This window comes from Passer montanus, unplaced genomic scaffold (assembly GCF_014805655.1).
Source record: "Passer montanus isolate IOZ18808 unplaced genomic scaffold, ASM1480565v1 scaffold179, whole genome shotgun sequence".
In the NCBI taxonomy this organism is placed as follows: domain Eukaryota; kingdom Metazoa; phylum Chordata; class Aves; order Passeriformes; family Passeridae; genus Passer; species Passer montanus.
In genome coordinates this window covers 271,306-299,282 of record NW_024365270.1, presented here as the reverse complement: position 1 = coordinate 299,282, position 27,977 = coordinate 271,306, and the positions used below count along the sequence as shown (strand labels likewise).

The 27,977-nt window shown below is 65.7% G+C and overlaps 6 protein-coding genes across 10 annotated transcripts in view; 5 read left to right on the top strand and 1 right to left on the bottom strand.

Annotated features, from left to right (window-relative positions):
* The first annotated feature begins 18 nt into the window (after positions 1-18).
* PNPO (pyridoxamine 5'-phosphate oxidase) lies at positions 19-4,659 on the top strand. The gene is made up of 6 exons (XM_039704683.1): positions 19-495; positions 1,304-1,403; positions 2,676-2,729; positions 3,230-3,358; positions 3,733-3,803; positions 3,883-4,659. Exons 1-6 carry the CDS (start codon positions 29-31, stop codon positions 4,046-4,048), a joined length of 987 nt encoding a protein of 328 aa, XP_039560617.1. The 5' UTR covers positions 19-28; the 3' UTR covers positions 4,049-4,659.
* Positions 4,660-4,795: 136 nt separating this feature from the next.
* PRR15L (proline rich 15 like) lies at positions 4,796-8,370 on the bottom strand. Of its 2 annotated transcripts, XM_039704685.1 has the most exons (3): positions 8,258-8,370; positions 6,912-7,755; positions 4,796-6,298 (listed from the first exon to the last, which is right to left on the bottom strand). In XM_039704685.1, exons 2-3 carry the CDS (start codon positions 7,100-7,102, stop codon positions 5,998-6,000), a joined length of 492 nt encoding a protein of 163 aa, XP_039560619.1. In that variant the 5' UTR covers positions 7,103-7,755; positions 8,258-8,370; the 3' UTR covers positions 4,796-5,997. The 2 variants fall into 2 exon arrangements, with proteins under 2 accessions (XP_039560619.1, XP_039560620.1); XM_039704686.1 differs by lacking the exon at positions 8,258-8,370 and having other exon boundaries at positions 7,010-7,031.
* CDK5RAP3 (CDK5 regulatory subunit associated protein 3) lies at positions 7,840-16,871 on the top strand. The gene is made up of 17 exons (XM_039704677.1): positions 7,840-7,861; positions 8,613-8,670; positions 9,188-9,319; positions 9,796-9,896; positions 10,052-10,100; positions 10,647-10,825; positions 12,039-12,175; positions 12,801-12,945; positions 13,117-13,197; positions 13,307-13,381; positions 13,465-13,539; positions 13,620-13,698; positions 14,136-14,224; positions 14,435-14,640; positions 15,227-15,280; positions 15,572-15,792; positions 16,858-16,871. Exons 1-17 carry the CDS (start codon positions 7,856-7,858, stop codon positions 16,869-16,871), a joined length of 1,701 nt encoding a protein of 566 aa, XP_039560611.1. The 5' UTR covers positions 7,840-7,855.
* Positions 16,872-20,146: 3,275 nt separating this feature from the next.
* On the top strand, positions 20,147-22,575 carry LOC120500176 (collagen alpha-2(I) chain-like). The gene is made up of 4 exons (XM_039704676.1): positions 20,147-20,594; positions 20,872-20,988; positions 21,102-21,754; positions 22,504-22,575. The coding sequence occupies exons 1-4, from the start codon at positions 20,327-20,329 to the stop codon at positions 22,573-22,575; spliced, it is 1,110 nt and encodes a 369-aa protein (XP_039560610.1). The 5' UTR covers positions 20,147-20,326.
* The window catches only part of NFE2L1 (nuclear factor, erythroid 2 like 1), a 10,703-nt gene continuing 4,907 nt past the window's right edge, over positions 22,182-27,977 (top strand). The window contains exons 1-2 of one of the 4 annotated variants that reach the window (XM_039704619.1): positions 22,182-22,696; positions 23,916-24,373. In XM_039704619.1, coding sequence (XP_039560553.1) covers positions 23,918-24,373 — 456 coding nt within the window. In that variant the 5' untranslated portion in view covers positions 22,182-22,696; positions 23,916-23,917. Of the gene's footprint in view, positions 22,697-23,828; positions 24,374-27,627; positions 27,749-27,977 lie in introns of those variants that run through there. The other 3 variants (XM_039704621.1, XM_039704620.1, XM_039704622.1) reach the window with 3 other exon arrangements.
* Positions 25,073-26,479, top strand: LOC120500151. The gene is made up of 2 exons (XM_039704623.1): positions 25,073-25,720; positions 25,859-26,479. The coding sequence occupies exons 1-2, from the start codon at positions 25,257-25,259 to the stop codon at positions 26,355-26,357; spliced, it is 963 nt and encodes a 320-aa protein (XP_039560557.1). The 5' UTR covers positions 25,073-25,256; the 3' UTR covers positions 26,358-26,479.

Sequence of the window (27,977 nt, the reverse complement as noted above, 5' to 3'; positions counted from 1 at the left end):
CGGGGGGGACACCGGGACACGGGGGGACATGGGGACACCGGGACAACGAGGTGGGGACCGGGGGGACAGGGGGACACGGGGACACCGGGACAACGAGGTGGGGACCGGGGGGACATCCGGGGCTCCTGGCACGGGGAACCCCGGGAGGAGCCCCCAAGGCCCGGAGACCCCCCCGCTCCCCTCCCACGCGGCCGTGTCCCCAAGCCCCGGGGACACCCCGGACAGGGCGACACCCCCGGGCTGTCCCCAAGCCCCGGCGTGTCCCCGCTTTCCCCTCGCTGTCCCCGCTCTGTCCCCTGCGCTGGCCGTGCCCCCGAGCGCGGTGTCCCCGGTGTCCCCTGACCCCCGGTGTCCCCCGTCCCCCCCCCAGGCGTTCGAGGAGTGTCACCTGGTGTCCCTGGAGCCCCTGGAGCAGTTCCGGGCCTGGCTGCAGGAGGCGCTGCAGTGCCCGGACATCGCCGAGCCCAACGCCATGTGCCTGGCCACCTGCTCCAGGTGACACCGGGGACACGGGGACATGGGGGGGACACACAGGGACATGGGGACACACAGGGACATGGGGACACACAGGGACATGGGCCTGGCCACCTGCTCCAGGTGACACCGGGGGGACACAGGGGTGAGACGGGGGGTGACACAGGTGGCATGGGCGACACAGGTGGCACACACAGGGGGTGACACAGGGGGTGTCACACAGGGTGGCACACAGGGGTGTCCCTCTGAGTGTCCCCAGGTGGTGGCAGTGTGACACAGGGTGTCCCCAGGGTGTCCCCAGGCTGTCCCAGGCTGTCCCAGGGGGTGTCCCCAGGGTGTCCCCGGGCTGGCAGGGTGGCAGGGTGACACGGGGTGTCCCCGGGGGTGTCCCCGGGTGTCCCACACACAGGGGTGTCCCTCTGAGTGTCCCCAGGTGGTGGCAGTGTGACACAGGGTGTCCCAGCGTGTCCCCGGGGGTGGCAGGCTGGCAGGGTGACACGCGTGTCCCCAGGGGTGTCCCAGGATGTGTCCCCAGGGTGTCCCCGGGTGTCCCCGGGGGTCCCAGGCTGGCAGGGTGACACGCGTGTCCCCAGGGGTGTCCCAGGATGTGTCCCCAGGGTGTCCCCGGGTGTCCCCGGGGGTCCCAGGCTGGCAGGGTGACACGCGTGTCCCCAGGGGTGTCCCAGGATGTGTCCCCAGGGTGTCCCCAGGGTGTCCCCAGGGTGGCCCCGGGGGTCCCAGGCTAGCAGGGTGACACGCGTGTCCCCAGGGTGTCCCAGGGTGTCCCAGGGTGTCCCCGGGGGTCCCAGGGTGACACGCGTGTCCCCAGGGACGGGCGGCCCTCGGCGCGCATGGTGCTGCTGAAGGGGCTGGGGCCGGACGGGCTGCGCTTCTTCAGCAACTACGAGAGCAGGAAGGGCCGGGAGCTGGTGAGCGCGGCCGGGGGTCCGGGGGTCCGGGGGTCCCAGGGATCCATCCCGATAAATCAATCCTGAGAAATCCCCAGAAATCCTGAGAAATCCCCAGAAATCCCGAGAAATCAATCCCGATAAATCCTGAGAAATAAATTCCCATAAATCAATCCCGATAAATCCCGATAAATAAATCCCAAGCTGGTGAGCGCGGCCGGGGGTCCGGGGGTCCGGGGGTCCCAGGGATCCATCCCGATAAATCAATCCTGAGAAATCCCCAGAAAGAAATCCTGAGAAATCCCCAGAAATCCTGAGAAACCAATCCCCATAAATCCCGATAAATCCCCATAAATCAATCCCGATAAATCCTGATAAATCCCGATAAATCAATCCCAATAAATCCCAAATTCCTGGAGCTGCTGAGGGCTGGGGGAGGGGGAATTTTGGGGTAAATCCTGATAAATCCCGATAAACACATCCCGATAAATAAATCCTGATAAATCCCAATAATTCCTGATAAATCCCGATAAACACATCCTGATAAATAAATCCTGATAAATCCCGATAAACAAATCCCAATAAATCCCAATAAATCCCAGTAAATAAATCCCAGTAAACAAATCCCAACAAACAAATCCCAACAAACATAAATAAATCCTGATAAATCCCAATAAATCAGTCCTGAGAAATCCCCATAAATCAATCCCGATAGATTGTGAGAAATCCTGAGAAATCTCCAAAAGTCCTGAGAAATCAATCCTGATAAATCCTGAGAAATCAATCCCCATAAATCCCCATAAATAAATCCTGATAAATCCCAATAAATCAATCCTGATAAATCCTGATAAATCCCGATAAATCAATCCCAATAAATCCCAAATTCCTGGAGCTGCTGAGGGCTGGGGGAGGGGGAATTTTGGGGTAAATCCTGATAAATCCCGATAAACACATCCCGATAAATAAATCCTGATAAATCCCAATAATTCCTGATAAATCCCGATAAACACATCCTGATAAATAAATCCTGATAAATCCCAATAATTCCTGATAAATCCCGATAAACACATCCTGATAAATAAATCCTGATAAATCCCAATAATTCCTGATAAATCCCGATAAACACATCCTGATAAATAAATCCTGATAAATCCCGATAAACAAATCCCAATAAATCCCAATAAATCCCAGTAAATAAATCCCAGTAAACAAATCCCAACAAACAAATCCCAACAAACAAATGCCGGTACATCCGGAATTCCGGGGCCTGACAGCTCCCTGCTGCTCCCCCAGGACTCCAACCCCTTCGCCTCCGTCGTCTTCTACTGGGAGCCGCTCTGCCGGCAGGTGAGGGGGGTCCTGGGCCCGGGGGCTGCGATTTTGGGGGGAAAAGTCGGGGAATGAGGCGGTGCCGTGCTCGGGAGCCCCTTGAACACCCCTGGCCTGAGCCCAGGGCAGGGCGGGCCCCGAGTTTTGGGCGGAAATGTCAGGGAATGGGGCAGTTCCGTGCTCGGGGGCACCTCTGGAGCTGCTGGCCAGATCCCAGGGGATGGCGGTCCCTCAGTTTTGGGTGGAAAATCTGGGGGCTGAGGTGTTTTTGTGCTCAGGAGCCCCTTTGACACCCCATGCCAGATCCCAGGGGATGGCGGTCCCTCAGTTTTGGGTGGAAAAGCTGCGGAACGGGGCAATTCCATGCTCGGGAGGGGAGCGCCTTGGGAGCTGTGGTGGCCCAGGTGTGCACTGGGGGCTCGGGGCTGCCCAGGTGAGGGTTCAGGGTTCATGGTTTAGGGTTTAGGGTTCGGGGTTTGGGGTTTGGGGTTCAGGGCTGAGGGTTCAGGGCCCCCCAGGTGCGGATCGAGGGCTCCGTGCGCCGCCTGCCCGCCGAGGAATCCGAGCGCTATTTCCAGTCGCGGCCCCGGGGCAGCCAGATCGGGGCCCTGGTGAGCAGGCAGAGCTCCGTCATCCCCGACCGCGAGGTGAGCCGGGCGGGACGGGATCCTGCGGGCTTTGGGATCGGCCGTGGGATCCCTGTGGGCTTTGGGATCGGCCAGGGGATCCCTGTGGGCTTTGGGATCAGCCAGGGGATCCCCGTGGGCTTTGGGATCGGCTGTGGGATCCCTGCGGGCTTTGGGATCAGCCAGGGGATCCCATCATTGCCCTGTGGGCTTTGGGATCGGCTGTGGGATCCCTGTGAGCTTTGGGATCGGCTGTGGGATCCCATCATTGCCCTGTGGGCTTTGGGATCGGCTGTGGATCCTCATTCCCTGTGGGATCAGCCATGGGATCCTCATTCCCTGTGGGATCCCCATTCCCTGTGGGATCCCCCCCACCCCGTTCCCCCTCCCCGCAGTTCCTGCGCAGGAAGAACGCGGAGCTGGAGGAGCTGTACCGGGACAGGGCCGTGCCCAGGCCGGACTACTGGTGAGAGCGGGGGGCTGAGCCCCCCCTGAGCCCCCCAGAGCCCCCCAGAACCGCCCCCGAGCCCCTGCGGCCCTTGCAGGGGCGCGTACCTGCTGGAGCCGGAGGCGGTGGAGTTCTGGCAGGGCCAATCGAACCGGCTGCACGACCGGATCGCGTTCCGCCGCCAGCGGGACCGCGCGGCGCCGCTCGGGGCCATGACCCACCGCGGCCACGGCGACTGGGTCTACGAGCGCCTGTCGCCCTGAGCCCGGGGTGTCCCCGGGGTGTCCCCGGAGTGTCCCCAGGGTGGCCCCGGGGTGGCCCCGGGGTGGCCCCGGGGTGGCCCCGGGGTGTCCCCAAGTGTCGCAGCCGCCCCGCCCTGTCCTTGCTGTGCGCTGGGAGCGGCTCCAGAGCCGCTCTCGCCCCGCTGCGTCCCCAAATCTGCCTGCAGCCGCTCCCGGTGGTTAATTAATCGTGTTAATGATCGTGCAGCGTCCGGCTGTGACCCCCGCTGTCCCTGTCCCCCGTCCCTGTCCTCGCTGTGTGCTGGGGAGCGGCTCTGGAGCCGCCCTCGCCCTGCTGCGTCCCCAAATCCTTCTCCAATTACTCCCGGTGGTTAATTAATCGTGTTAATGATCGTGCAGGGTCCGGCTGTGACCCCAGTGACCCCCCTGTCGCTGTCCTTGTCCCGGCACTGCCACTCTCTCTCCATGCTTTAGCTATTATTCCCAGCTCGTTACGGCAGCTGTTTAATTAACTTAAACCGTGTCGTGGCCCGTGCCAGGGCCGTGGGACCCCAGCCCTCAGCCCGCCCCCCCTCCGGCAGCTGGGAAGGAATAAACCCTGAAAAGAATAAACCCTCTGAAAAGAATAAACCCTGAAAAGAATAAACCAGGGTTTATGTGGAGGCGTGGGGGCCGTGGGTGAGTGTCGGGTTAATGTTTAGCCCGGCTCGGCCGGGCCCGCCCGGAGCTGCCGCGAATCCCGGGCCTGGACCCGGCCCGGGACGAATCCGGCCCCAAAACCCGGCCCGGTTCCGTGCCCGCCGGCCCTGGGGGGGACCGTGCCTGTCCCAGCGGTGCCACCCCCTTTGTGGCACTGTCACAGCCCCCGAGTGGCTCTGGACCCCCCGGCTGTGCCCGTCCCTTGGGAAGGACACGAGGGGAGCGATGTCCCAAATTCCAGGGGGAAAGGGAACCGCTGCCCTCCCATTCCCGCCGGGAATCCGGGATCCCGGGAGCGAACCGAGCCAGGGCGGCACCGGCACCGGCCCCGTGCCGGGAAACCGGGGCTGGGCTCCGGAACAGCCGCGCCCTGCGGGGCCGGGATCGAGGATCCGGGATCCGGGATCGTCCCTTTCCCCGCGGGCTCAGGGAGCGGGGAGCTCCGGCCGCTTCTCCAGGGCTCAGGGATTCCCGGGGTGGCTCCCAGCGCGATCCCAGAAGGACCCAGAGCCTTCCCACCCTTCCATGCCGCGTTTCGGGATCCGCCTCCTCTTCCTCCTCCTTCACCGCTCAGGGATTCCCCGGCGCGGCCCCGCTCCCACCCGCGTCCCGCGGCGATCCGGAGCTTCCCCCCCTTCGGGGCTGGATCCGGGGATCCGCGGAGCTCTCCCGGAGCCGTCTCCGCTCCCAGGCTCGGTTTATTAACCGCAGTTAATTAGCAGCAGGCGCGAGCGCTCCCAGCATCCCGGGCCGCGGGGCGGGACCCCCGCTTCCAGCAGCGGGGGCGATCCCGGGAAAGCGGCTCCTCCGGGGGGCGATCCCGGGAAAGCGGCTCCTCCGGGGGGAGAATCCCGGGAAAAGCGGCTCCTCCGGGGGGCGATTCCCGGGAAAAGCGGCTCCTCCGGGGAACGCGGCTCCTCCGGGAGCGGGATCGGGCCCGCAGGGTCGCTCCCTCGGGACAGGGAAGTGTCGCATCCCCTCCGGGGGTCTCGGCAGGGCGGCTCCGCAGCCCCTCGGGACCGGGACACGAGCGGGGCCCAGCCCCAGAACGGGACGGGAGGAGGGGACCGGGATCGGGATCGGGATCGGGGCAGAGCCGGGCGGGGAGCGTCCATCCCGGTCCGAACCGGTCAGCGCCGGGCAGCGGGCGGGGCGGGCAGCGCCGGCCCCGCTCTGCCCGGGCTGGGCTCACGGGCTGTCCCCGCCGCAGGTGAATTCCATCCTGAGTCCTCCTGTCCATCCCGTCCCCGGCGGGCGACAATCCGCCCGGGTCACTTCTCGTCGCGCTCGCCGGCCCCGCACAGGGTGGGATGCTCGGCCAGCGTCGCCCTCACTTTCTTCTTCTCCTTGAAGCGCCCGGAGTGCGAGACCTTGACGTGCTTGCCCTTGGTGCTCTTGTCCACGATCTTCTCCAGGCGGGCGGCGAAGCCGGGGGTGCCCTCGGGGCCCGTGCCCTCGGCGCTGTCCCCGCCGGGCGCCGCGGGCCCCTCGGGGCTCTCGTAGAGCACGGCGGGCGCTGCCTGGCGCTTCCGCAGGAACGTCAGCTTCCACCAGCCGTGCCCGTCGGCCATCCTGCAACGGCATCGCGCCTGAGCTCCTCCCGGTGCCCCCGGTGCCCCCGGGGCTGCGGCGCGTCCTGCCCGCGGGTGCTCCCGGCGGGACCCCGGGGCACCGGGAGGGCACGGATGGATGGATGGATGTTCCACGGCTCGGGAATTCCGGGCAAAGGCGGCTGGCAGCGGCGGGAGCTGCCCTTATCAGCCACGTGTGGCAGGGAGGGAGCGCGCTGGGCAAACAGGAACAGGAACTGGGGCGCAGGTGGCACCGGGGAGTGCCGGGGGTCCCCGCCCGGCTCGGGGCTCGCCCGTCCCGCGGGGGCTGCGGGGGCCGGGAAGGCTCCGGGGGGATTCTCAGGGCCGGGGGCCAGCGCAGCCCCGTGTCCCCGTCCCTGTCCCCGTCCCCGTGGCGCTCGGCCACCAGCGAGCCCTCCCCGGTGTCGCTTTGGGGATAAAAACCCCTTTTCCTTTCCCGACGTGGGGACGGGGGCGCAGGGACTGCGGCCACCCCCCCGCCGGTGGCCCCAGCGCCCCCTCCCCGTGCCAGGGCCAGCTGGGACCATCCCCGGCCGTGTCCCCAGACTGTCCCCGGGGGTCCCATCCCCAGCCCGGACACCGCACCCCGGTACCTGCTCCTGCCGCCTCCCGGGGTCCCGGGGGTGTCCCGGAGATGTCCCGGGTGTGTCCCGGGCTGTCCCGGGGGGCAGCGCGGGCCGGTGCCGCTCACCTGCGGCTGTCCCGGTGCTCCCGTCAAGGTGAACCCAAACCCCTCCTGCCCGAGCAAACAGCGGGGCCGGGCCAGGCGCGGCTGAATATTCATGACAGGGAGCGGTGCCAGCCCCGGGAGGTGGCCCGGGTGGCTCTGGGTGGCCCCGGGAGGTGGCCCGGGTGGCCCCGGGTGGCCGTGGCAGCGCTCGGGGCCCGGGGGCGGCGGCTCGGTGGCACCAGGGTCAGGCACCGGCAGCGGGATGTGACCCCACGGGGACACGGGGACACCGCGGGAGCCCCGGAGCCGCTCCCCGAGGGGATCCCGGGGATGGTCCCAGCGGGTCCCGGGGGATCCCGGCTCCGGAGGGGATTGTGGGGCCCGGGGGGATCCGGGATCCGCTCCGGGACCCCCCCAGGGACTGGGGCTCCTTTTGGGGCGGCTGCTGGGGGTCCCGGGGGGATCCCGGGTGTCTGCTGGGGCACCCAGCGCTTCCCAGGGGATCCGGGATCCGCTCTGGGGGCACCTGGGGACCGGGACCGGGACTGGTGCCAGGTTTGGAACCGGGACCGGCAATGGGACCCGGTTTGGGACGGGGATTATGGCCGGGATCGGGATTTGCACCGGGATCGGGATCGGCACCCGAAACTCCCACTGCCCGCACCGATTGGTCCGCACTGACCACGCCCTTTCCCCTCCACCCAATGGAGGCACAGGGACGTGGCGCTGCCTCCGAGCTGCCGCCTTCTGATTGGCGGGAGCGGGACCTTTGGGCGGGGCGCGTTTTGATTGGCTGAGGCGCGGGCGCTGGGGCAGGCGATTGGCTGGGGCGGGGAGGGCGGAAGTGGAGAGGCGGTGACGGGAAAGATGCAGGTGCGGAGCGGGAGCGGGGAAGGGAACGGGACCGGGAACGGGAGCGGGACCGGGAACGGGAACGGGAACTGGAACGGGAAGGGGAATGGGAGCGGGGAAGGAATCGGGATGCCGCTTGCAGCCCGACAGCACCGCTCGCCAGCACCGGCCTCACCGCGCCGCGCCGGGCACCGGCACCGGGAACGGGAACTGGACCGGGAACGGGACCGGGATCGGGAACGGGAACGGGAACGGGAACGGGAGCGGGAACGGGAACGGGAAGGGGATCGGGACCGGGAATGGGAACGGGAGCGGGAACGGGAACGGGAAGGGGAATGGGAGCGGGGAAAGGACCGGGACCGGAACCGGGACCGGGAGCGGGAACGGAAGCGGGAACGATATTGGCGGGAGCGGGACCTTTGGGCGGGGCGCGTTTTGATTGGCTGAGGCGCGGGCGCTGGGGCAGGCGATTGGCTGGGGCGGGGAGGGCGGAAGTGGAGAGGCGGTGACGGGAAAGATGCAGGTGCGGAGCGGGAGCGGGGAAGGGAACGGGACCGGGAACGGGAGCGGGACCGGGAACGGGAACGGGAACTGGAACGGGAAGGGGAATGGGAGCGGGGAAGGAATCGGGATCGGGGAAAGGAGCAGAGCAGCGGGGACAGCCGGGCCTGGCTCTGGAGCGGAGGGTCCCGGTTCTGGTGCCGGTGCCGGTCCCGGTCCCGGTGCCGGTGCCGGTTGCCGCAGCCCCGCTCGTGCCGCGCTCTCCCCGCAGGTCGCTGCCCAGGATTACCGGAATGTGCCCATCGACATCCAGACCAGCAAGCTGCTGGGTACGGGAGCTCCGGCGTGCCCGGGCCCGCTCCCCCTCAGGCTGCGAGCGACCGGGAATTCATCCCGGTGATCCCGGCCCCGCTCCCGCGGGGAGGGACCGGGAATTCATCCCGGTGATCCCGGCCCGTTCCTGCTGGGAGGGACCGGGAATTCATCCCGGCGATCCCGGCGATCCCGGCCCCGTTCCCGTGGGAGGGACCGGGAATTCATCCCGGCGATCCCGGCCCCGCTCCCGCTGGGAGGGACCGGGAATTCATCCCGTGATCCCGGCCCCGTTCCCCCTTTCCCTCCTGCCCCGGGGGCAGAGCCGGGGATCCGTCCCAGGCTTTGGGCAAAGACTCGGGGATTGCTCCCGGTGTTTGTCCCCCTGTCCCCATATCCAGGGGTGTCCCCTGGTGTCCTCACTGTCCTCATGTCCCCAGACCCTATCGCTGTCCTCATATCCCGGGGTGTCCCTGTGTCACCCCGCTGTCCCGGTGTCCCCCCGGTGACCCTGCTGTCCCCGTGTCCCCGCAGACTGGCTGCTGGACCGGCGGCACTGCGGGCGGCGCTGGCCGGCGCAGGTGGCGCAGGTGCGGGAGCGGATCCGGGCGGCGCTGCAGGACATGCCCGAGCACCCCGAGATCCGAGCGCTGCTCCAGGGCTCCTGTGGGTGCTGCGGCTGCCACGGGGGGCTGGCGTCGGGGTTTGGGGGTTTGGGAATCGGGGTTTGGGTCTGGGAATTGGGGCTCGGGATTTAGGATTTGGGGTTTTGGGGGTTTGGGAATTGGGGTTTGGGGTCTGGGATCAGGGTTCAGGGTCTTGGAATTGGGGTCTGGGGGTTTGGGAGTTGGGGTTTGGGATTTGGGGTTTGGGAGTTGGGGTGTGGAGATTGGGGATTGGGCTTTGGGGGTTTGGGGATTGGGGGTTTGAGAATTGGGCGTTGAGGGTTTGGGATTTGGGATTTGGGATTTGGGGCTGGATCTGCCCCCGGCGAGCCAGGATTGGGGCTGGGAGGGTTGTTCACAAAGGGGTGGTGGTGGCAGCTCAAGAACCGCCCAGAGCCTCGCCCAGGAGTGTCCTGGGGATCCCCCAAAGCCCCCCGGGGACCCCCAGCGCCCCCCTGACCCCGTTGGTGCCCCCAGACCTGCACTACTTCCACTGCCTGCGCATCGTGGAGATCCTCAAGGGCACCGAGGCCTCCACCAAGAACCTCTTCGGGCGCTACTCGTCCCAGAGGATGAAGGTGGGAGCGCCTTCCTCTTCCTCCTCCATCCCTCCTCTTCCTCCTCCTCTTCCTCATCCTCGTCTTCCTCCTCCATCCCTATCTTCCTCATCCATCCCTCTCTTCCTCCTCCTCCTCCTCCTGCTCCTGGTGCTGACCCTCGTGTCCATCCCCAGGACTGGCAGGAGATCGTGTCCCTCTACGAGAAGGACAACGCCTACCTGGGTGAGGGGGATGGGAATAACGGGAATAATGGGAATGAGAACGGGAATAATGGGAATAATGGGAACGGGAATAATGGGAATACCAGGAATAATGGGAATAATGGGAGTGGGAGAAATGGGAGTGGGAATGGGAATGGGATCCCAAAGAAACCCCTGGGTGGGTGGAATTCAGTGCCCAAACCAGAATGGGATGGGATTTAAAGGGAAGTTCAAACCCCGGGATGGGATGGGATGGGATGGGATGGGATGGGATGGGATGGGATTTAAAGCTGAATCCAGCCCCCAAACCAGGATGGGACGGGATTTAAAGGTGAATCCAACCCCCAGACTGGGATGGGATTTAAAAGGGAACTCAAACCCCAAACTGGAATGGGGTGGGATGGGATGGGGTGGGATTTAAAGCTGAATCCAGCCCCCAAACCGGGATGGGACGGCATTTGAAGCACCGGGTTTGTGGGAACGCCCGATCCCCGCGGGCCGAGCCCCCTGGGGTGTCAGGGCCCCCCGAGCGCCCTGGGGTGCCGGGGTGACCCCGCTGTCCCCCCAGCCGAGCTCTCGAGCCTGCTGGGGCGCAGCGTCAGCTACGAGGTGCCGGCGCTGCGGCGGCAGCGCGGCCGCTGGCAGCAGGCGCAGCAGGAGCTGGCGCGGCGCGAGGACGAGTGCCAGCTGCGGGCGGGCGAGCTCCGCGAGCGCTTCCTCAGCTCCTGCCGCCAGTACGGCATCGCCGTGAGTGCCACGGGGCCCGGCGGGCCGGGGAGCCCGCGGGGAGCCCCAAACGGGGCTGGGAGAGCCCCAAAGAGAGCCCCAGACAGGGCTGGGAGAGCCCCAAAGAGAGCCCCACAGGGAGCCCCAGACAGGGCTGGGAGAGCCCTGAACAGAGCCCCAGACAGGGCTGGGAGAGCCCTGAACAGAGCCCCAAACAGGGCTGGGAGAGCCCTGAACAGAGCCCCAAACAGGGCTGGGAGAGCCCCAAAGAGAGCCCCAAACAGGGCTGGGATAGCCCCAAATGGGGCTGGAATAACCCCAAACAGACCCCAGAATATCCCTGAACAGAGCCCGAGACAAGCCTGGACTAGCCCCAGTCAGGCCCCAGAAAAACCCCAAACAGACCCTAAAACAGGCCTGGAATAGCCCAAATATTCCCCCCCAAGTGGGGCTGGAATAACCGCAAATGGGCCCCAAGGTAATCCCAAAAAGACCCTGAAACAGGTGTCCCCTCTGTGTCCCCGTGGTGTCCCCAAGTGTCCCCGAGTGTCCCTGCAGTATCCCCAGGGTGTCCCCGAGTGTCCCCAAATGTCCCTGAGTGTCCCTGTGGTGTCCCCAAGTGTCCCCAAGTGTCCCTGCAGTATCCCCAGGGTGTCCCCAAGTGTCCCCAAGTGTCCCTGTGGTGTCCCCAGGGTGTCCCCAGGGTGTCCCCAAGTGTCCCCAAGCCCTGAACAGAGCCCCAGACAGGGCTGGGAGAGCCCACGGGGAGCCCCAAACAGGGCTGGGAGAGCCCCAAAGAGAGCCCCAAACAGGGCTGGGAGAGCCCCAAAGAGAGCCCCAAACAGGGCTGGGAGAGCCCCAAAGAGAGCCCCAAACAGGGCTGGGAGAGCCCCACAGGGAGCCCCAAACAGGGCTGAGATAGCCCCAAATGGGGCTGGAATAACCCCAAACAGACCCCAGAATATCCCTGAACAGAGCCCGAGACAAGCCTGGACTAGCCCCAGTCAGGCCCCAGAAAAACCCCAAACAGACCCTAAAACAGGCCTGGAATAGCCCAAATATTCCCCCCCAAGTGGGGCTGGAATAACCGCAAATGGGCCCCAAGGTAATCCCAAAAAGACCCTGAAACAGGTGTCCCCTCTGTGTCCCCGAGTGTCCCCGAGTGTCCCTGCAGTATCCCCAGGGTGTCCCCGAGTGTCCCCAAGTGTCCCCAAGTGTCCCCGCGTGTCCCCAGGGCGAGGACGTGCGCCGGGAGCTGCTGGCCCAGGTGCAGGCGCTGCCGTCGCTGCTGTCCCGCGTCGGGGACGGCGCCAGCGCCCTCGGGGACGCCATCGAGCTGTACCAGGCCTGCGTGGCCTTCGTGTGTGACAGGTGGGGACAGCCCTGGCCCCCCGAGACAGCCCCGAAACAGCCCTGACACCCCGAAACAGCCCTGACACCCCCAAAAACAGTCCCTACCCCCAAAATCACCCCCAAAACAGCCCAGACATCCCAAAATCACCCCCAAAATCAGCCCCTTCCCCCAAACCAGCCCTGAGCTCTCCTAAAACAGCCCCAGCTCCCCAAACTGCCCCAAAACAGCTCCTGGCCCCAAAACCCCGGCACTGCCGATGCTGAGGTGTCCCCACCCCGATGTCCCCACCCCAATGTCCCCATGACCGATCTCATCCCCGCTGATGTCCCCGTGTCCCTGTTCTGTCCCGTGTCCCTGCGCTGTCCCGTGTCCCTGTTCTGTCCCATGTCCCTGTTCTGCCCCGTGTCCCCTGTTCTGTCCCATGTCCCGTGTCCCCATGTCCCCTGTTCTGCCCCGTGTCCCTGTTCTGTCCCATGTCCCCTGTTCTGTCCCGTGTCCCGTGTCCCTGTTCTGTCCCATGTCCCCTGTTCTGTCCCGTGTCCCGTGTCCCTGTTCTGTCCCGTGTCCCCTGTCCCGTGCTGTCCCGTGTCCCCATGTCCCTGTTGTGTCCCGTGTCCCACGTCCCGCGCTGTCCCCGCCCAGCCCCGGGGCCGAGGCGCTGCCGCTGCTGCGGCTGGTGGCGGCGCACGGGAACTGCTCGGTGTTCCGGTGGCGCACGGGGCAGGAGCCGCGGCGGCTGGAGCGGCCCGAGCCGCCCGAGGCACCGGAGCCGCCCCGCCAGGACACGGTGGGTGCCGGGGGACACGGGGGGGACATGGGGGACACGGGGACATGGGGGACACGAGGGGATACGAGGGGACATGGTGGGGGCTGGGGGACACGGGGGGACACGGGGGGACACGGTGGGTGCCGGGGGGGTCGGGCCGTGCCTCAGGGGGTTTTGGGGCTTTCCCCGCAGATTGACTGGGGGGATTTCCCCGCGGAGCCGCCCCAGGCCGGGGACATCGACTGGGGCATCACCGTGGAGCCCGGGCCCCAGGTGGGCGACGTCCCTGTGTCACCCTGTGTCACCTTTCCTTCCTCAGGGGGATGGTGGCATTGATGGGGCAATGTCCCCAAATCACCCTGTGTCACCCTTTGCTCCCCAGGGGGACGGTGGCATTGATTGGGGTGACGGAGAGAAGGGACAGGAGGGGACAACCACAGCAGAGCCCAGCTCCCAGGTTTGTGACACCCCCAGAGCCAGAGATGTCCCTGTGTCCCCAAATCCCCGCTGTGTCACCCTGTGTCACCCTTTGCTCCCCAGGGGGACGATGGCATCGACTGGGGCGACGGAGAGCAGGGACAGGAGGGGACAATCACAGCAGAGCCCAGCCCCCAGGTGGGTGACAGCCCCAGGCCAGGGGTGTCCTTGTGTCCCCAAATCCTCCTGATGTCACTGTGTCACCCTTTGCTCCCCAGGGGGACGATGGCATCGACTGGGGCGACGGAGAGCAGGGACAGGAGGGGACGATCACGGTGGTGGAGTCTGGAACTGAGGGTGAGCAGGGCTGGGGGTCCTGGGGGCACAGGCAGCTCCCAGATCCCCCCAAATTCCCCGTTCCCAGTGCCCCTGGACACCCCAGGGGGGTTGGGTGGGGCAGGGAGTGGGATTGGGGTGCTGGGCAGGGATTTGGGTTCTGGGCAGGGATTTTGGGTTCTGGGCAGGGATTTTGGGGTGCTTTGCAGGGGGTTTTGGGTTCTGGGCGGGGATTTTTGGGTTCTGGGCAGGGGTTTTGGGTCTGAGCAGGGGTTTTTGGGTTCTTTGCAGGGGTTTTTGGGTCTGGGCAGGGTTTTTGGGTGCTGGGCAGGGATTTGGGGTGCTGGGCAGGGATTTGGGGTGCTGGGCAGGGTTTTTGGGTGCTGGGCAGGGTTTTTGGGCGCTGGGCAGGGTTTTGGGGTGAAGCTGAGCTGGCTGTGGGGTCCCGCCCCGCGCAGCCCCCGAGGGCGTTGCCCGCGGCTCGGACGCGCTGACCGTGCTGGAGAACCCCGAGACTCGGAACCAGTTCATCGACGAGCTGATGGAGGTGGGCACGGGGACACCGCTGGCACGGGGGTGGCCCTGGGGTGGCCCTGGAGTGTCCCTGTCGATGTCCCTGTTGGTGTCACTGTCACTGTCGGTGTCCCTGTCCCTGTCCCTGTCCCTGTCCCTGCCATGTCCCTGTCACTCTCCCTGCCATGTCCCTGTCCCTGCCGTGTCCCCGCGGTGTCCCTGACCCCGTGCCGTGTCCCCGCAGCTGGAGCTGTTCCTGGCGCAGCGGCTGCTGGAGCTGGAGGACGAGGCCGACGTGGTGGCCATGAGCCAGCTGCAGCTGGCGCCGGCCGTGCTGCAGGGCCAGAGCGGCGCGCGGCTGCGGGCGCAGCTGGCCACGGCGCGGGAGCTGCTGGCCCAGCTCTGCTCCCGCAGCGTGCAGCACCTCTGCATGATCCTCGCCTCGCCCAGGTGCCGGGCTGCCCCAGCGGGGCAAACTGCCCTAAAACAGGGCTCAAATCATCCTAAAACAGACCCGAAAATGGCCCTAAAACAGAGCTCAAATAATCCTACAACAGACCCGAAAATAGTCCTAAAATAGAGCTCAAATCATCCTAAAACAGACCTGAAAATAATCCTAAAACAGAGCTCAAATAATCCTACAACAGACCCGAAAATAGCCCTAAAACAGAGCTCAAATAATCCTAAAACCAGCCCTAAAACCAGCCCTAAAATAGCCCTAAAATCTGCCCTAAAACCAGCCCTAATATAGCCCCTAAAATAGCCCTGAACCAGCCCCCAACCAGCCCCTCAAATAATCCCTAAAATAGCATTAAAATAGACCTCAAATGACCCTAAAAAATCCCTAAAATAGACCCCAACCAGCCCCTGAAATCATCCCTAATATAGCTCTGAAGAAGCCCTCAGAACAGCCCCAAACCCAGCCCTAAACCAGCCCCAAACCCAGCCCTTAACCAGGGGGGCCGTGCAGGGTGATTGAGGTGTCCCTGCTGTCCCTGCCCCGCGGGGTGACCCGTGTCCCTGTCCCTGTCCCCAGGTACGTGGAGCGGGTGACGGCGCTGCTGTCCCTGCCCCACAGTGTGACCCCTGTCCCTGTCCCTGTCCCTGTCCCCCCTGAGCCCCCCGAGCCCCCCAGCCCCGGCCCCGCTGAGCCCCTCCCGTGCCCGTGCAGATCGAGGCCGACATCTCCAAGCGCTACGGGGGACGCCCGGTGAACCTGATGGGCATCAACCTGTGACACCTGGGGACAGCGACCTGGGACACCTGGGGACATCGACCTGTGACACCTGGGGACAGCGACCTGGGACACCTGGGGACATCAGCCTGTGACACCTGAGGACATCAGCCTGGGACACCTGGGGACAGCGACCTGCAGTGTGACCCCTGTCCCTGTCCCCAGGTACGTGGAGCGGGTGACAGCCCTGCTGCGGCAGCAGCTGCTGCAGGCCGAGCTGCAGCTGGCCAAGAGGGAGGCGCTGGGGCAGCGGCGCCGCCAGGCCCTGGCCGAGCAGGCGGCGCTGGAGCCGCAGCTGCAGCAGCTGCAAGAGAGCACCAGGGAGCTGCAGCGGCTGGTGAGGGACCCTGAGCTGGGGACAGCGACCTGTGACACCTGGGGACAGCGACCTGTGACACCTGGGGACAGCGACCTGGGACACCTGGGGACAGCGACCTGTGACCCCTAAAGGACATCAGCCTGTGACACCCAGGGGACACGGGGGGTCCCCAGCGGGTCCCGCCCCCCGGGGGTGCTGCGGGCTTTGGGGGTGTCGGTGAATAAACCCGAATTTTGTGTCACATCGAGCTGTGTTTGGGGTGGGCGGAGGAGACGCGTGTCACCGAGGGGGAGGGGGGACAGGGACAAGGACAGGAGAGTGGGGGGCGAGAGCGGGACCCCCTCTCAGCCCTCCGTCCCCCTGGGGGTCGCAGCAGCCCCCGGCCCGGGTGCGGGGGTTCGGTTTCACGGCAGAGCGGGTGATTCCCGGCCGCTGTCCCTGTCCCTGTCCCTGGCACGGTGACAGCGCTCGGCCCCGCCCGCAGGGAGCGCGGGGACCCCACCGATCACCCCAGAGACCCCAAACCCCGCGGGACTGGGACGGACCGGGCGGGGCTGCCACGCCCAGTGACGTCATCCACCGACCACACCCACCCACACAGGCGATTGGTTGGTGTCGCTACCTGGTCCCGCCCCCTTGAGGCGTCACAGCCGCTCATTGGCCCGGCTCTGCTGTGGGACCGCCCCCACACGGGGCTGGGGGTCCCAGTGGGGCTGGGGGTCCCCAATAGGACTGGGGCGGCCCTGGGGTCTGTCCCCCCCGGGGATGGTGTGGGGCGCAGGGAGCCCCGTGCGCACGGGTCTGGGGGAGCTGGCCCCACGGGGTCGGGGGGGGGCTGTGGGGCTCCCCACTCCCCTGTCCCTGTCCCCAAACCCATCCCCGTCCCTGTCCCCGTCCCCCTCCCCGCTCGGTGCCAGCCGGGCTCCGGGGAGCCCCTCATTACCCCGCGAGCGGTGATTAACGGGCTCATTAATTACCCACCGCCTGTCGCTGCCGGCACGGAGCCGGGAAACGCGGAGGGTCCCGCGGCGGGGAGGGGGCTCGGGGGACTCGGGGGGTCTGGGGGGCACTACGGGGGGCTCGGGCCTCTTTGGCGCCTTCATGCCCCCCCGAGACCCCGGCCCCTGATCCCCCCGGGGTCTGGGGGGCACTGCGGGGGGCTCGGGCCTCTTTGGCGCCTTCATCCCCCCCGAGACCCCGGCCCCTGATCCCCCCGGGCAGGGACAGAGGGACAGAAGGGACAGACGGGACTGCAGTCGCAGCCCCCCAGAACCCGGGGTCCCCCTGTGCCCGCCCGGCTGTCCCTGCCGTGCGGGCACTGCCACCAGCCTGGGGCGGGCCAGACAAAGGGATGGCACGGGGCCGGAACGGGGACCCGGCGGTGTCACCGCCCCCCGCAGTGTCACCGCCCCCCCGGGCCGGCTGCCGCTCGGTCTCACCTGCCAGGGAGGGATTTAATTACCAATTAAGGTCCCTCCATCTGTCCCGGCGCTGTCCCCGCGTCCCCGGCAGCGCCGCTCGCTCCATTAGCCCCGGACCCCGCCAGCTGGGGGGCGGCTCCGCTGTCCCCAACTGTCCCCAACTGTCCCCGCGGCCACGGCCGCGCCACCCGGCCCTGCCTGTCCTGTGCGCTCCCCGTCCGTCCGTCTGTCCGTCCGTCCATCATCCATCCATCCATCATCCATTCATCCATCCATCCCCGTGTCCCTACAGCTCTCCTGGCATCGTTTCCCACATCCCTCTGTCCATCCCTCTGTCCGTCCCTCTGTCCGTCCCTCTGTCCGTCCCGCTGTCCATCTCTCCCTGTACCCCTTGTTCATCCCTCCCTCCATCTTTTCTGGCATCCTTCCATCCCTCTCTCCATCCTCCCCTCCCCGATCTCTCCCCGTCCCTCTCCCCATCTCCCTCCCGATCTCTCCCCGCTCCCCCCTCGCACCCCCGAGCCCCCCATCCCCTCTCCCCTCTCGGGGTTCTCCCCCTCCTCCCCTCCCAGCCCCATTTTTAGGGCCCAGCAGCCGCTCCCGGTGCCCCGGCGGGGTGGGGACCCCCGCGCCCCCTCCCCAGGCCCGGCGCTGCAGCTGCCCCGCGCTCTCCGGGGTTCCCGTGCGGGACGCGACACCGGAGCGGCGGGGGCCGAGCGAGGGGTCCCGTCCATCGGGGGGAGCCGGGGGGTCCCGGGTGTTGGGGGGTCCCGGGTGTTGGGGGGTCCTTGGAGGGGAAGGGAACGGAAACCCGGGAGCAGTGGGGGCAGCGGGAGGGGAAACCTGCCGGGGTTATTTTGGGTGTGATGAGCTGGGGAGCCTCAGCCGGAGGATTTTTGGGGGGCACGAGGCTCGCGGGCCCCCCAGAACTCTCCCGCCCTGTTATCCCCAAACCGCCCTGCACCCCACACGGCTGCGGGGTGTCTGGGGTGTGTGGGATGTCTGGGATATTTGGGGTGCTGTGGGGTTTTCTGGGGTGCTGCGGGGTCGCTGTCCCCCAGCCCTGTCCCCCCCCCAGCCCCTCTGTCGCCGGCGGCGGTGCCTTTGTCCCCGTGTCACCCGGGGGACACCAGCTGTCACCGCCGGGGCCTTCGCGCTCCTCCTCCTCCTCCTCTTTGTTCTCGGGCTGCGGAGGGAGGGGGGACACTGAGGGGACACAGAGCCCCCCCAGGGATGGGGACACTGGGGGGACACAGAGGGGACAGGAGGGGTCGAGGATGGGGTTTGGAGGCGCTCGGTGCCCTGCCCCACCCCCGGCTGGCCCCGCTCTGGGCGTCCCGGTTTGGGGGGCTCAGGGGAGGGTCGGTCCCGGTTTGGGGGGCTCAGGGGAGGGTCGGTCCCGGTTTGGGGGTCCCGGTTTGGGGGCTCGGGGCGGGGTCCCCGCGCTGCCGCACCGCCGCCGGCAGGTGGCGCTGCAGGACCGCGAATGCGCGAGGCGGGGCGGGGCGCGAGGGGCGGGGCCATGGCAGGAATGGGCGTGACCATGAACCATATAAGGATAAAATGCTCTCTAAGGGGCGGAGCTATGCAAACAAAGCCCGGTGTCGCAAGGAGCGTCGGGAAAGGGGCGCGCTGAGGTCCCGGGGAGGGATTTTGGGGTGCCCGGGAGGGATTTTGGGGTGCCAGGGAGGCGTGGGGGGCCCTGCAGAGGCCGTGCCAGCCGGGGGGGCTCTGCGGGGTTGGGGGTACCCGGGACTGGGGTAAAACCCAGTTTAGGGGGGCTCCCAAAGGGGGTGATCCCAAAGTAGGGTGAGGGGTTGCTCTGGGGTCTGTGGGGTCGGGGGTTCCCCAAAAGGGGGTGATCCCAATGCTGGGGTGTCCTTAGGATGGCTGTCCCAAGCTTGGGGGGGTCTGTGGGGTACATCCATGGGGGTCCCAGCCCCACGGGACCCCTGTGCTGGACCCGTGGAAGTGATCGCTCCATAAAGGTTGGGGTTTAACAAAAAAACCCCATAAACATCCCAAAAAACCACCCCAGCAAGGAGGGAGAGAGCCGGGTCCGCCCCGACACCGGATTGGGCAGGAGAATCTTTAATTGCGGCTGGATCCAGCTGGGAAGGACAAACTTCATTAGTGCCTCATTAATCCCTGGGCATTACCGACGCTGGGAGGGGGCTCCTGGATCCATCCCAAGTAATCCCAGCCCCTCCACTCCCTGCTCCCTGAGCTCTCCCCGTCTGGAATTTTCCAGTGACTCACCCGAACCTTCCCGTGCTTGCTCCAGTTTTTGGGGTGGAGCGTTTTCCTGGAGGAGAAAAAAGTGAGGAAGGGGCTCCTGGATTCCAGGGGACCCTGGATCTGGGGGTCCCAAATAATCCCAGCCCCTCCACTCCCTGCTCCCGTTCCCTGAGCTCTCCCAGCCTGGAATTTTCTGGTGATTCACCCGAATTTTCCCTTGTTTGGGAGGATTTTCACTTTAATTTTTGGGGCTGGAGTGTTTCCCTGGGGGTAAAAAAAGGGGAAGGGGCTCTGTGCCCCCCTCAGGGGCACGAGGGGGGCGCGGGGACAGGGCCAGCTGTCCCCAAATAGCCCTGGGGACACTAAAAATAACCCGGAGGGACAGCCCAGCTCGGGTTCCCAGCTGGAAACTGCCCCGGGAGTCACGGCAGGGGTTTGGGGGGGCTGCCAGACACCCCCTCTGTCCTGGGGGGCATTTGGGGTGGGCAACACCCCCAACATCCAGCCCAGGGGGGTTTAGGGAGGGCATGACCCCAAATCTCTGGGATCTGGGCACTTCCAGCCCCTCCAACACCTTCCCTTGTCTCCCTGGACTCATTCCTGCCTCCCTGGGTCTCTGCGGGTTTTGGGGGGCACAAACAGCCTGGGAAACCCTGGGAAAACCTGGAAAATCCTGGAAAAACCCTGGGAAAACCCAGGAAAACCCTGGGAAAACCTGGAAAACCCTGGGAAACCGTGGCCTCCCTGGGTCTCTGCGGGTTTTGGGGGGCACAAACAGCCTGGGAAACCCTGGGAAACCCTGGAAAAACCCTGGGAAAACCCTGGGAAACCCTGGGAAACCCTGGCCAACCTCGCCCTGCTGCCGGGTGCGGCACCCCACGCCGTTTTCCCGTGTTTATTTATTTATTTTTTTTTTCCCCTGGGATGAAGCAGCGTCCTGTTTGTCCCGGCGGGTTTGTGGGGCAGGGCAGGGACGGGCAGGATCGGGCGGAGCTGCCCCGGCCTCCCACCTGCTGGGCTGGGATCCCACTGGGATCTGTGTGGGAAGGGGGGGAACAGGCAGGAATCCCACAGGGATCCCTGCAGAAAGGGGAAAGAGGGCAGGAATCCCAACAAATCCATGTGGGAAAGGCAGGAATCCCACAGGGATCAATGTGGGAAGAGGCAGGAATCTCAAATGGAGCAGGGAGGGGCAGGAATATTGCCCGGATCCCCGTACCCTGGGAAAACCCTGGGAAACCCTGGGAAACCCTGGCCAACCTCGCCCTGCTGCCGGGTGCGGCACCCCACGCCGTTTTCCCGTGTTTATTTATTTATTATTTTTTTCCCCTGGGATGAAGCAGCGTCCTGTTTGTCCCGGCGGGTTTGTGGGGCAGGGCAGGGACGGGCAGGATCGGGCGGAGCTGCCCCGGCCTCCCACCTGCTGGGCTGGGATCCCACTGGGATCTGTGTGGGAAGGGGGGGAACAGGCAGGAATCCCACAGGGATCCCTGCAGAAAGGGGAAAGAGGGCAGGGATCCCACAGGGATTGATGGGGAAGGGGAGAAGGGGCAGGAATCCCTGGCAGATCCCTGTGGGCAGGGCAGGAATCCCACAGGAATCCGGGTGGGAAGGGGGGAACACGCAGGAATCCCACAGGGATCCCTGCAGAAAGGGGAAAGAGGGCAGGGATCCCACAGGGACCCTGTGGGCAGGGCAGGGATCCCTCGCGCGCCCTGCGGCCGGGGCCGTGCCCTGAGGCTGTGCCCCGCTCCGCGCGGTCCCGCCCGGTCACTGCTGGCGTTCCAGGCCGCGCTGGGGCTGACGACCCGGGCAGGGCACGGCAAGGCCGGGGCCCGATGCCAGCAGCGCTTTGCACCTCTCCCCACGCATCGCGGCCCCGAGCAGGGCTTTGGGCACAGCCCCAGCGCGGCCCCACCGGCACCGGCCCCGGCCCGGCCCAGCGCGGCCCCGCCATGGCGGCCTCGCCCCGCTCCGGGCCGACCGTCGCCATGGCAACCGCTGAGGGGCGAAGGGGCGGTGCCGCTGCCCCGCAGCGATTGGTGCGCGCCGCTGCCACTCAAGCGCGCGAACCCTGCACGTCGTTTCATTGGTTTGGGCAGCTGTCACTCAGTGATGGCGTTGCGCGCTATCGGGTGGGTGTGCTGTCAATCAATCACGGAGAGGGGCGAGCCGTGCTTCTCTGTTTCTGATTTCTCATTGGCTGGGGTGCGCCGAGCGCGAGGGCCGCCCGCGCCTCCTCGCGGGCCCATTGGTCACTTCGCCTGCCAATCAAAGCGGCGCCGGGGAGGCGGGAGGAACTCTCCGCCGCCCGCTTCCCATTGGCCCGCGCCGCGCTCTCGCCTGCCCTCGGCGGAAAATCGGGGACCCCCCCAAAAACCGGGGACCCCCCCAAACCGGGGACCCCCCCAAACCGGGGACACCCCCCAAAACCGGGGAGGCCCCCAAAAACCGGGGACACCCCAAAATCGGGGACCCCCCCAAAAACTGGGGACCCCCAAACCGGGGACACCCCCCAAAACCGGGGACCCCTCCAAAACCGGGGAGCCCCAAAATCGGGGATCCCCAAACCGGGGACACCCCCCAAAACCGGGGACACCCCAAAACCGGGGACCCCCAAAACCGGGGAGCCCCAAACCGGGGATCCCCAAACTGGGGAGCCCAAAATCGGGGATCCCCAAACCGGGGACGCCCCCCAAACCGGGGATCCCCAAAACCGGGGGAGCCCCAAAATCGGGGATCCCCAAACCGGGGACGCCCCCAAAACCGGGGACCCCCAAAAACCGGGGACCCCTCCAAAACCGGGGATCCCCAAACCGGGGACCCCCCAAACCGGGGCCCCAGCTCCGCGCCGCGGGCCCGGGAGCGCTGCCGGTGTTCCGTGGAAAGCCCCGGCCCGGCGGGGAGCGGAGCCGGCTCCTTCGGGCCGCGGGAGGTTGACGCAGCAGCCCCGCAATAGCCGGGGCCGGGGGGCCGCAGGCGGCTCGGCCGAGGCAGGAGGGCCGGAACTGGGGCGGAACGGGCCGGTGTGGCGGGGCAAGGCGCCGGGCCAGCAGGGTGGTGCCCGCTGTTACCGTGTTTGCTCTCTGGTTACATCGCAGCTGCTGATGAAATCGCAGCCGGCAGCGTTGGAGTCTTTGGACCTTCCCATGCTCGGGACCTTTGACTCATAAACGGCTCCGGGAAGAGGCCGGGGGCAGGAGAGCAGCAGGAGAGCAGCGGAGCAGGAGCGGGCCCGTGCGGAGCGGGGCGGCTGCGGGACTCGGACGGCGCTGCATGAGGAGTGCTCGGCCAGTGAGTGCCACCGGGTCCGGGACTCCGCGTGCTCTGCGGGACACAAACAGCGGGGAGGGCGAGGGTGGAGCTGCTGCGGAGCGTCCCGGGCTGGAACTTTGATTTTCTGCCCTTCTCCACGCACCCATTTCCTGACTTTTCAGAGGAAAACCAAGCCTCGTTGAGCTGAGGACCTTTTGGGAGCGTTCTTTAAACTTTTCTCCCGGCTCCCAGCTGTGCCCTGGAGGGCAGAACTGATTGTTTGAAAGTGGGGCAGAGCAGAGCCAAACCCACCCAACCTGTTGTGTGGAGGCTGCACCCTCTGCCAGCTCCTGCTCTCCATCCCCAGCCTCAATCCTTGTTTATCTTCATTTGCTTTGAAATTTCCCCCCGCCAGCTTCTTGTTGTCCATCTCTACTCTCAATCCTTATTTTTCTTCTTTTTTAAAAACTTTTCCCCTTGTCAGCTCCTTGTTGTCCATCCCCGACCTCAATCCTTATTTTTTTTCTTTTTTTTAAATTTTTCTCCCTGCCAGCTCCTCGCTGTCCATCCCCACCCTCAATCCTTGTCTTTTTAATTTGTTTTTTCAATTTTTCCCCCTGCCATCTCCTCGCTGTCAATCCCCACCCTCAATCCTTAATTTTCTTCATTTCTTTTTATATTTCCCCCCTGCCATCTCCTTGCTGTCCATCCCCACCCTCAATCCTTGTCTTTTTAATTTGTTTTTTTTTTAGTTTTTCCCCCTGCCATCTCCTCACTGTCCATCCCCACCCTCAAACCTTGCTTTTCTTTATTTCTTTTTCAATTTTTGCCCCTGCCATCTCCTCGCTGTCCATCCCCACCCTCAATCCTTGTCTTTTTAATTTGTTTTTTCAATTTTTCCCCCTGCCGTCTCCTCGCTGTCCATCCCCACCCTCAAACCTTGGTTTTTTATTTCTTTTTAAATTTCCCCCCGCCATCTCCTCACTGTCCATCCCCATCCCCAATATTTGTTTTTTTAATTTGTTTTTTAGTTTTCCCCCCTGCCATCTCCTCACTGTCCATCCCCACCCTCAAACCTTGCTTTTCTTTATTTCTTTTTCAATTTTTCCCCCTCCATCTCCTCACTGTCCATCCCCATCCCTAATATTTGTTTTTTTAATTTGTTTTTCAGTTTTTCCCCCGCCATCTCCTCGCTGTCCATCCCCCCCTCAGTCCTCACTCCCCTTCCCTTCTGTGACCTCTCCCGTTGCCCATGCAGAGATGCTGTCCCTGAAGAAGTACTTCACGGAGGGGCTGATCCAGTTCACCATCCTGCTGAGCCTGGTGGGCGTGCGCGTGGACGTGGACAGCTCGCTGGGCGCGCGGCTGCCGCCGCTGCGCGAGATCATCCTGGGCCCCAGCTCGGCGTACGCGCCCGCGCCGCTGCACCACCTGCGCGGCTACGGCGTGCACCCCAAGAGCGTGCAGCTGGACTCCTTCTTGGGCGCCCGCCGCCTGCTGAGCCAGGTGCGGGCTCTGGACAGGCTGCGGGTGCCCAGCACCGAGCTCAGCGCCTGGCTGGTGCACCGCGACGCCGACGGCTCGCAGCCCGGCGCCGGCGGCGCGCGGCAGGACGGCGCCGGCGACAGGGACGGCGCGGCCGAGCAGGGCTTCGGGGAGGAGCTGGAGGATCTGGGAGCCGTGGCGGCGCCCGGCAGTGGAGACCTCACCAAGGAGGTAGGAGCAGAGGGCTTTGGGGCGCTGTGTTTGGGCTCGGTGCCGGCGTTGCTCGGGGTGTCGCAGTCCCGGCGCGGGGCTGGGTTTGGGCGATCCCGGGGTGATCCCGGGCTGGTTTTCCCTTTTTGTCTGCTCTGTTCTGGCTCCAGAGGAGCAGTGAAAGGAGGGGGAAGGAGCTGGGGCCCTCGTGACTCTGGGGATTGGGAAAGCCAGCAATCCAGCTGGGAAATAAACAGGGGTGTTGGGAAAGAGCCCTGGCCCAGGTGTGGAGCAGGTGGTTGGGTTGCTGGGCTGGAGCCCGGCCAGGAGCCTGCTCCTACTCAGCTTTCCTCCCCAGGAGCCTGCTCCTCACTCAGCTTTCCTGCCCAGAATTCAGTTCCTCACCCAGTTTTCTTCCCCAAAGTTCAGTTCCTCACTCAGTTTTCCTCCCCAGAATTCCCTTCCTTGCTCAGTTTCCCTCCTCAGGAGCCTTTTCCTCGCTCAGTTTTCCTGCCCAGAATTCCTTTTGGCTCAGTTTTCCTCCCCAGCTGGGCTGGGAGGGGTTTGGTTTTCCTGCTCGAGCCAGGACCGTTGGGAAGGCCGGGATGCCATTCCAGGCCCCGGGAGCTGCTGCTGTGCCTGTGGCACATCCTGGGTCCTGTGGGGCTGGTCCGTGTGCCCAGGTCCTTCCAGGGTCAAGGAATAGGGGGTCAGTGCTGATCCATGTCCCCAGGTCCTTCCAGATCTATGGAATGCAGGTGTCAGTGGTGGTTCCATGGCCTCAGTCCTTCCAGGTCTATGGAATGGGGCTGTCAGTGGTAATTCCCAGCCTTGGGTCTTTCCAGGGCTGTGGAAGGGGGATGTCAGTTGTGTTCCATGACCTCAGTCCTTGCAGGTCCATGGAATGGGGCTGTCAGTTGTGTTCCATGTCCCCAGGTCCTTGCAGGTCCATGGAATGGGGCTGTCAGTGTTAATTCCCAGCCTTGGCTCCTTCCAGGGTCAGGGAATGGGGTGTCAGTGGTGGTTCCGTGGCCTTGGCTCCTTCCAGGTCCATGGAATGGGGCTGTCAGTGTTAATTCCCAGCCTTGGCTCCTTCCAGGGTCAGGGAATGGGGTGTCAGTGGTGGTTCCGTGGCCTTGGCTCCTTCCAGGTCCATGGAATGGGGCTGTCAGTGCTGCTCCATGTGCCCAGGTCCTTCCAGCATGGCTCTGCCCTCCCAGCAGGACACCGGAGCCGCTGGCATTGCTGCAGCAGGGATTGGGGTTGGGATCAGGATCGGGATTGGGGTCAGGATCGTGCTCGGGATTGGGATTGGGATCAGCATTGTGATCGGGATCAGGATCGGGATTGGGGTCAGGATCGTGCTCGGGATTGGGATTGGGATTGGGATTGGCATTGTGATCGGGATCAGGATCAGGATTGGGGTCAGGATCGTGCTTGGGATTGGGATTGGGACTGGCATTGTGATCAGGACTGGGATCGGGGTCGGGCTGTGAGGAGCGCAGCGGATTGGGATTGGGACTGGCATTGTGATCAGGATCGGGGTCGGGCTGTGAGGAGCGCAGTGAGTGCCGCAGAGACAGAGCCGGAGGTGGAGGAGCAGCAGGCCCTGGGAATGCCATCCCGTGTCCCTGCCTTTTCCCGGCATCCACCCCCGGGGAAAGCCCCGCTCCGGGCTGGGCTGGCAGCTCGACCTTGCAGGTGCCAGAGGGACACGAGGCCCAAGGCCGCCCCTCCTCTGCTGGTCCCCGGGGGTTCCCAGCCGGGATGGGATCGCTGGGTCCTGGCCTTGTGCAAGGTCACTGCTGAGGCTCCGCCGCCCTTCCCGGCTCGGGGATTCCTGCCGAGGCAGGGAAACCGGGCCCGGATTTGGGGAATTCGGGCGAGGCCTCCCCGGGCCCGGCTGTGCCGGGAGGGGAGCCCGGGGATGGGGAGGGGCGGGTGGGGGAGGGCTGCGGCCGCACCTTCCCAGTCCCGCCCCCGTCCTCGGGGCTCTTTGCCTTAATTTCCCCCTGATCCCGGTTTTCCTCCATCCCCGCTCCCTCCAGGGCTCTGTTTTCCATGATTTCCCCTCCGATTCCAGCTTTTCTTCCATCCCCTCAGGGCTCTTTTCCGTGATTCTCCCCCAATCCCGGGTTTTCCTCCATCCCTGTCACTCTCAGGGCTCTGTTTTCCATTTCCCCCCCCCCCGATCCCGGTTTTCCTCCCCTTCTCAGGGCTCTGTTTTCCATTTTTCCCCCCCGATCCCGGTTTTCCTCCCCCGGGGCTGTTTCCCCGTTCCCGGAGCCGCTCCGGGCAGTCCCGTCCGTGCCTGCCCGGCCCCGTCCCGCCGGGCTCGGCGCTCCCGCATTCCCGTTCCGGGGCGGTTTCGGGGTGCGATTTTCCCCCCGGCAGTGCCCGGGAGCTCCGCCTGGGGCTGCGGGCGGCTCCGGGGCCGGCCTGGAAATTTTTCCACGACTTTTCCCGGCACGTTGCGACTCGCGGTGGGTTGTGCGCGGTCCGGGCGCGACCTTGCCGGGGGAATACGGGCGATATAAATAATTTCGGGAAGCTGGAACTCGCTCCGGGAATGCTGTGCGGGGTTGTTTTTTTTTTCCTTTCCTTTTTGGGCGTTGCAGCACCCGGAGAGCGGGCGGGGCGGGAGGGGAATTATGAAATCCACTTGATTTTTATCCCACGGATAAAAAAATGCCCGTTTTGAGCCGGGGCTGGAGACAAAGCTGGGATTAAATCCCGGCGCTTCCCTCTGCAGCATTGGGGGTGGGGAGGGCGGCGGAGGCGCCGTGCCCGGGGCCGTTTCCACAACACCAGGATAAAAATACGCGGGGCATGTGATGAGCGGCGGGGGCTCAGCGCGGCCCCCCCGGCCGGGGATCTCCTTACACTTGGCCGCGGTTACCGGGCCGGGCGTGCCCGGGGCGAGGAGCCCCGGGGCGCCCGGGGGTCGCGCACTCCGGGCCGGGCCGGGGGGTCCCGGGGCCAAGGTGACCCCGGCAGTGCGGGCTGGGCCCGGGGGTCCCGGCGTTCCCCGCCCCCATTCCCCGTTCCCGGTGCGGCGCGGGNNNNCCCGCTGCGCCAGGGCGGGGGCGCGGCCCGGTGGGCGCTGATTGGCTGAGCCGGCTGCCCCCGCCGGCGCTGATTGGCCAGGGCGGCGGCCCCCATTGGCGCTGATTGGTCGTGGCCACCGCCCGGGGCGGGGCGGGGCCGTCGGCGGAGGGGGCGTGGCTCGGGAGCGCCGCATCCCGGCGGGGAGGGGGCGTGGCCTGGCGGAGGGGGCGTGCGCGGCGCCGCGCCCCGGCCAGCCCGCCCCGCCGCCGCCTCCTCCTCCTCTTCCTCCCCCGGGGACCATGATCGGCGTGCGCCGCGGCCCGGGCGGCAGCTGGGGACATGAGAAAGGTACCGGGGCCGGCCCGAGGAGCGCGGGGCTGCGGGGGGTGCCCGGGGGGCTGCGGGCAGGGGCCCGGCGGAGCGGCGGCGGCGGCTCAAGTTGCATCAGGTGGGTGGGAATGCGGGGATTTTCCTGCCACCCCACCCCTTATGCAAATGGCCGGGATGGCACCACGGGCTGATGCAAGGCGGGCACGGCGCAGCCACCGCCGCGCCGCGGGCCCGGGCGGCCCCCGCC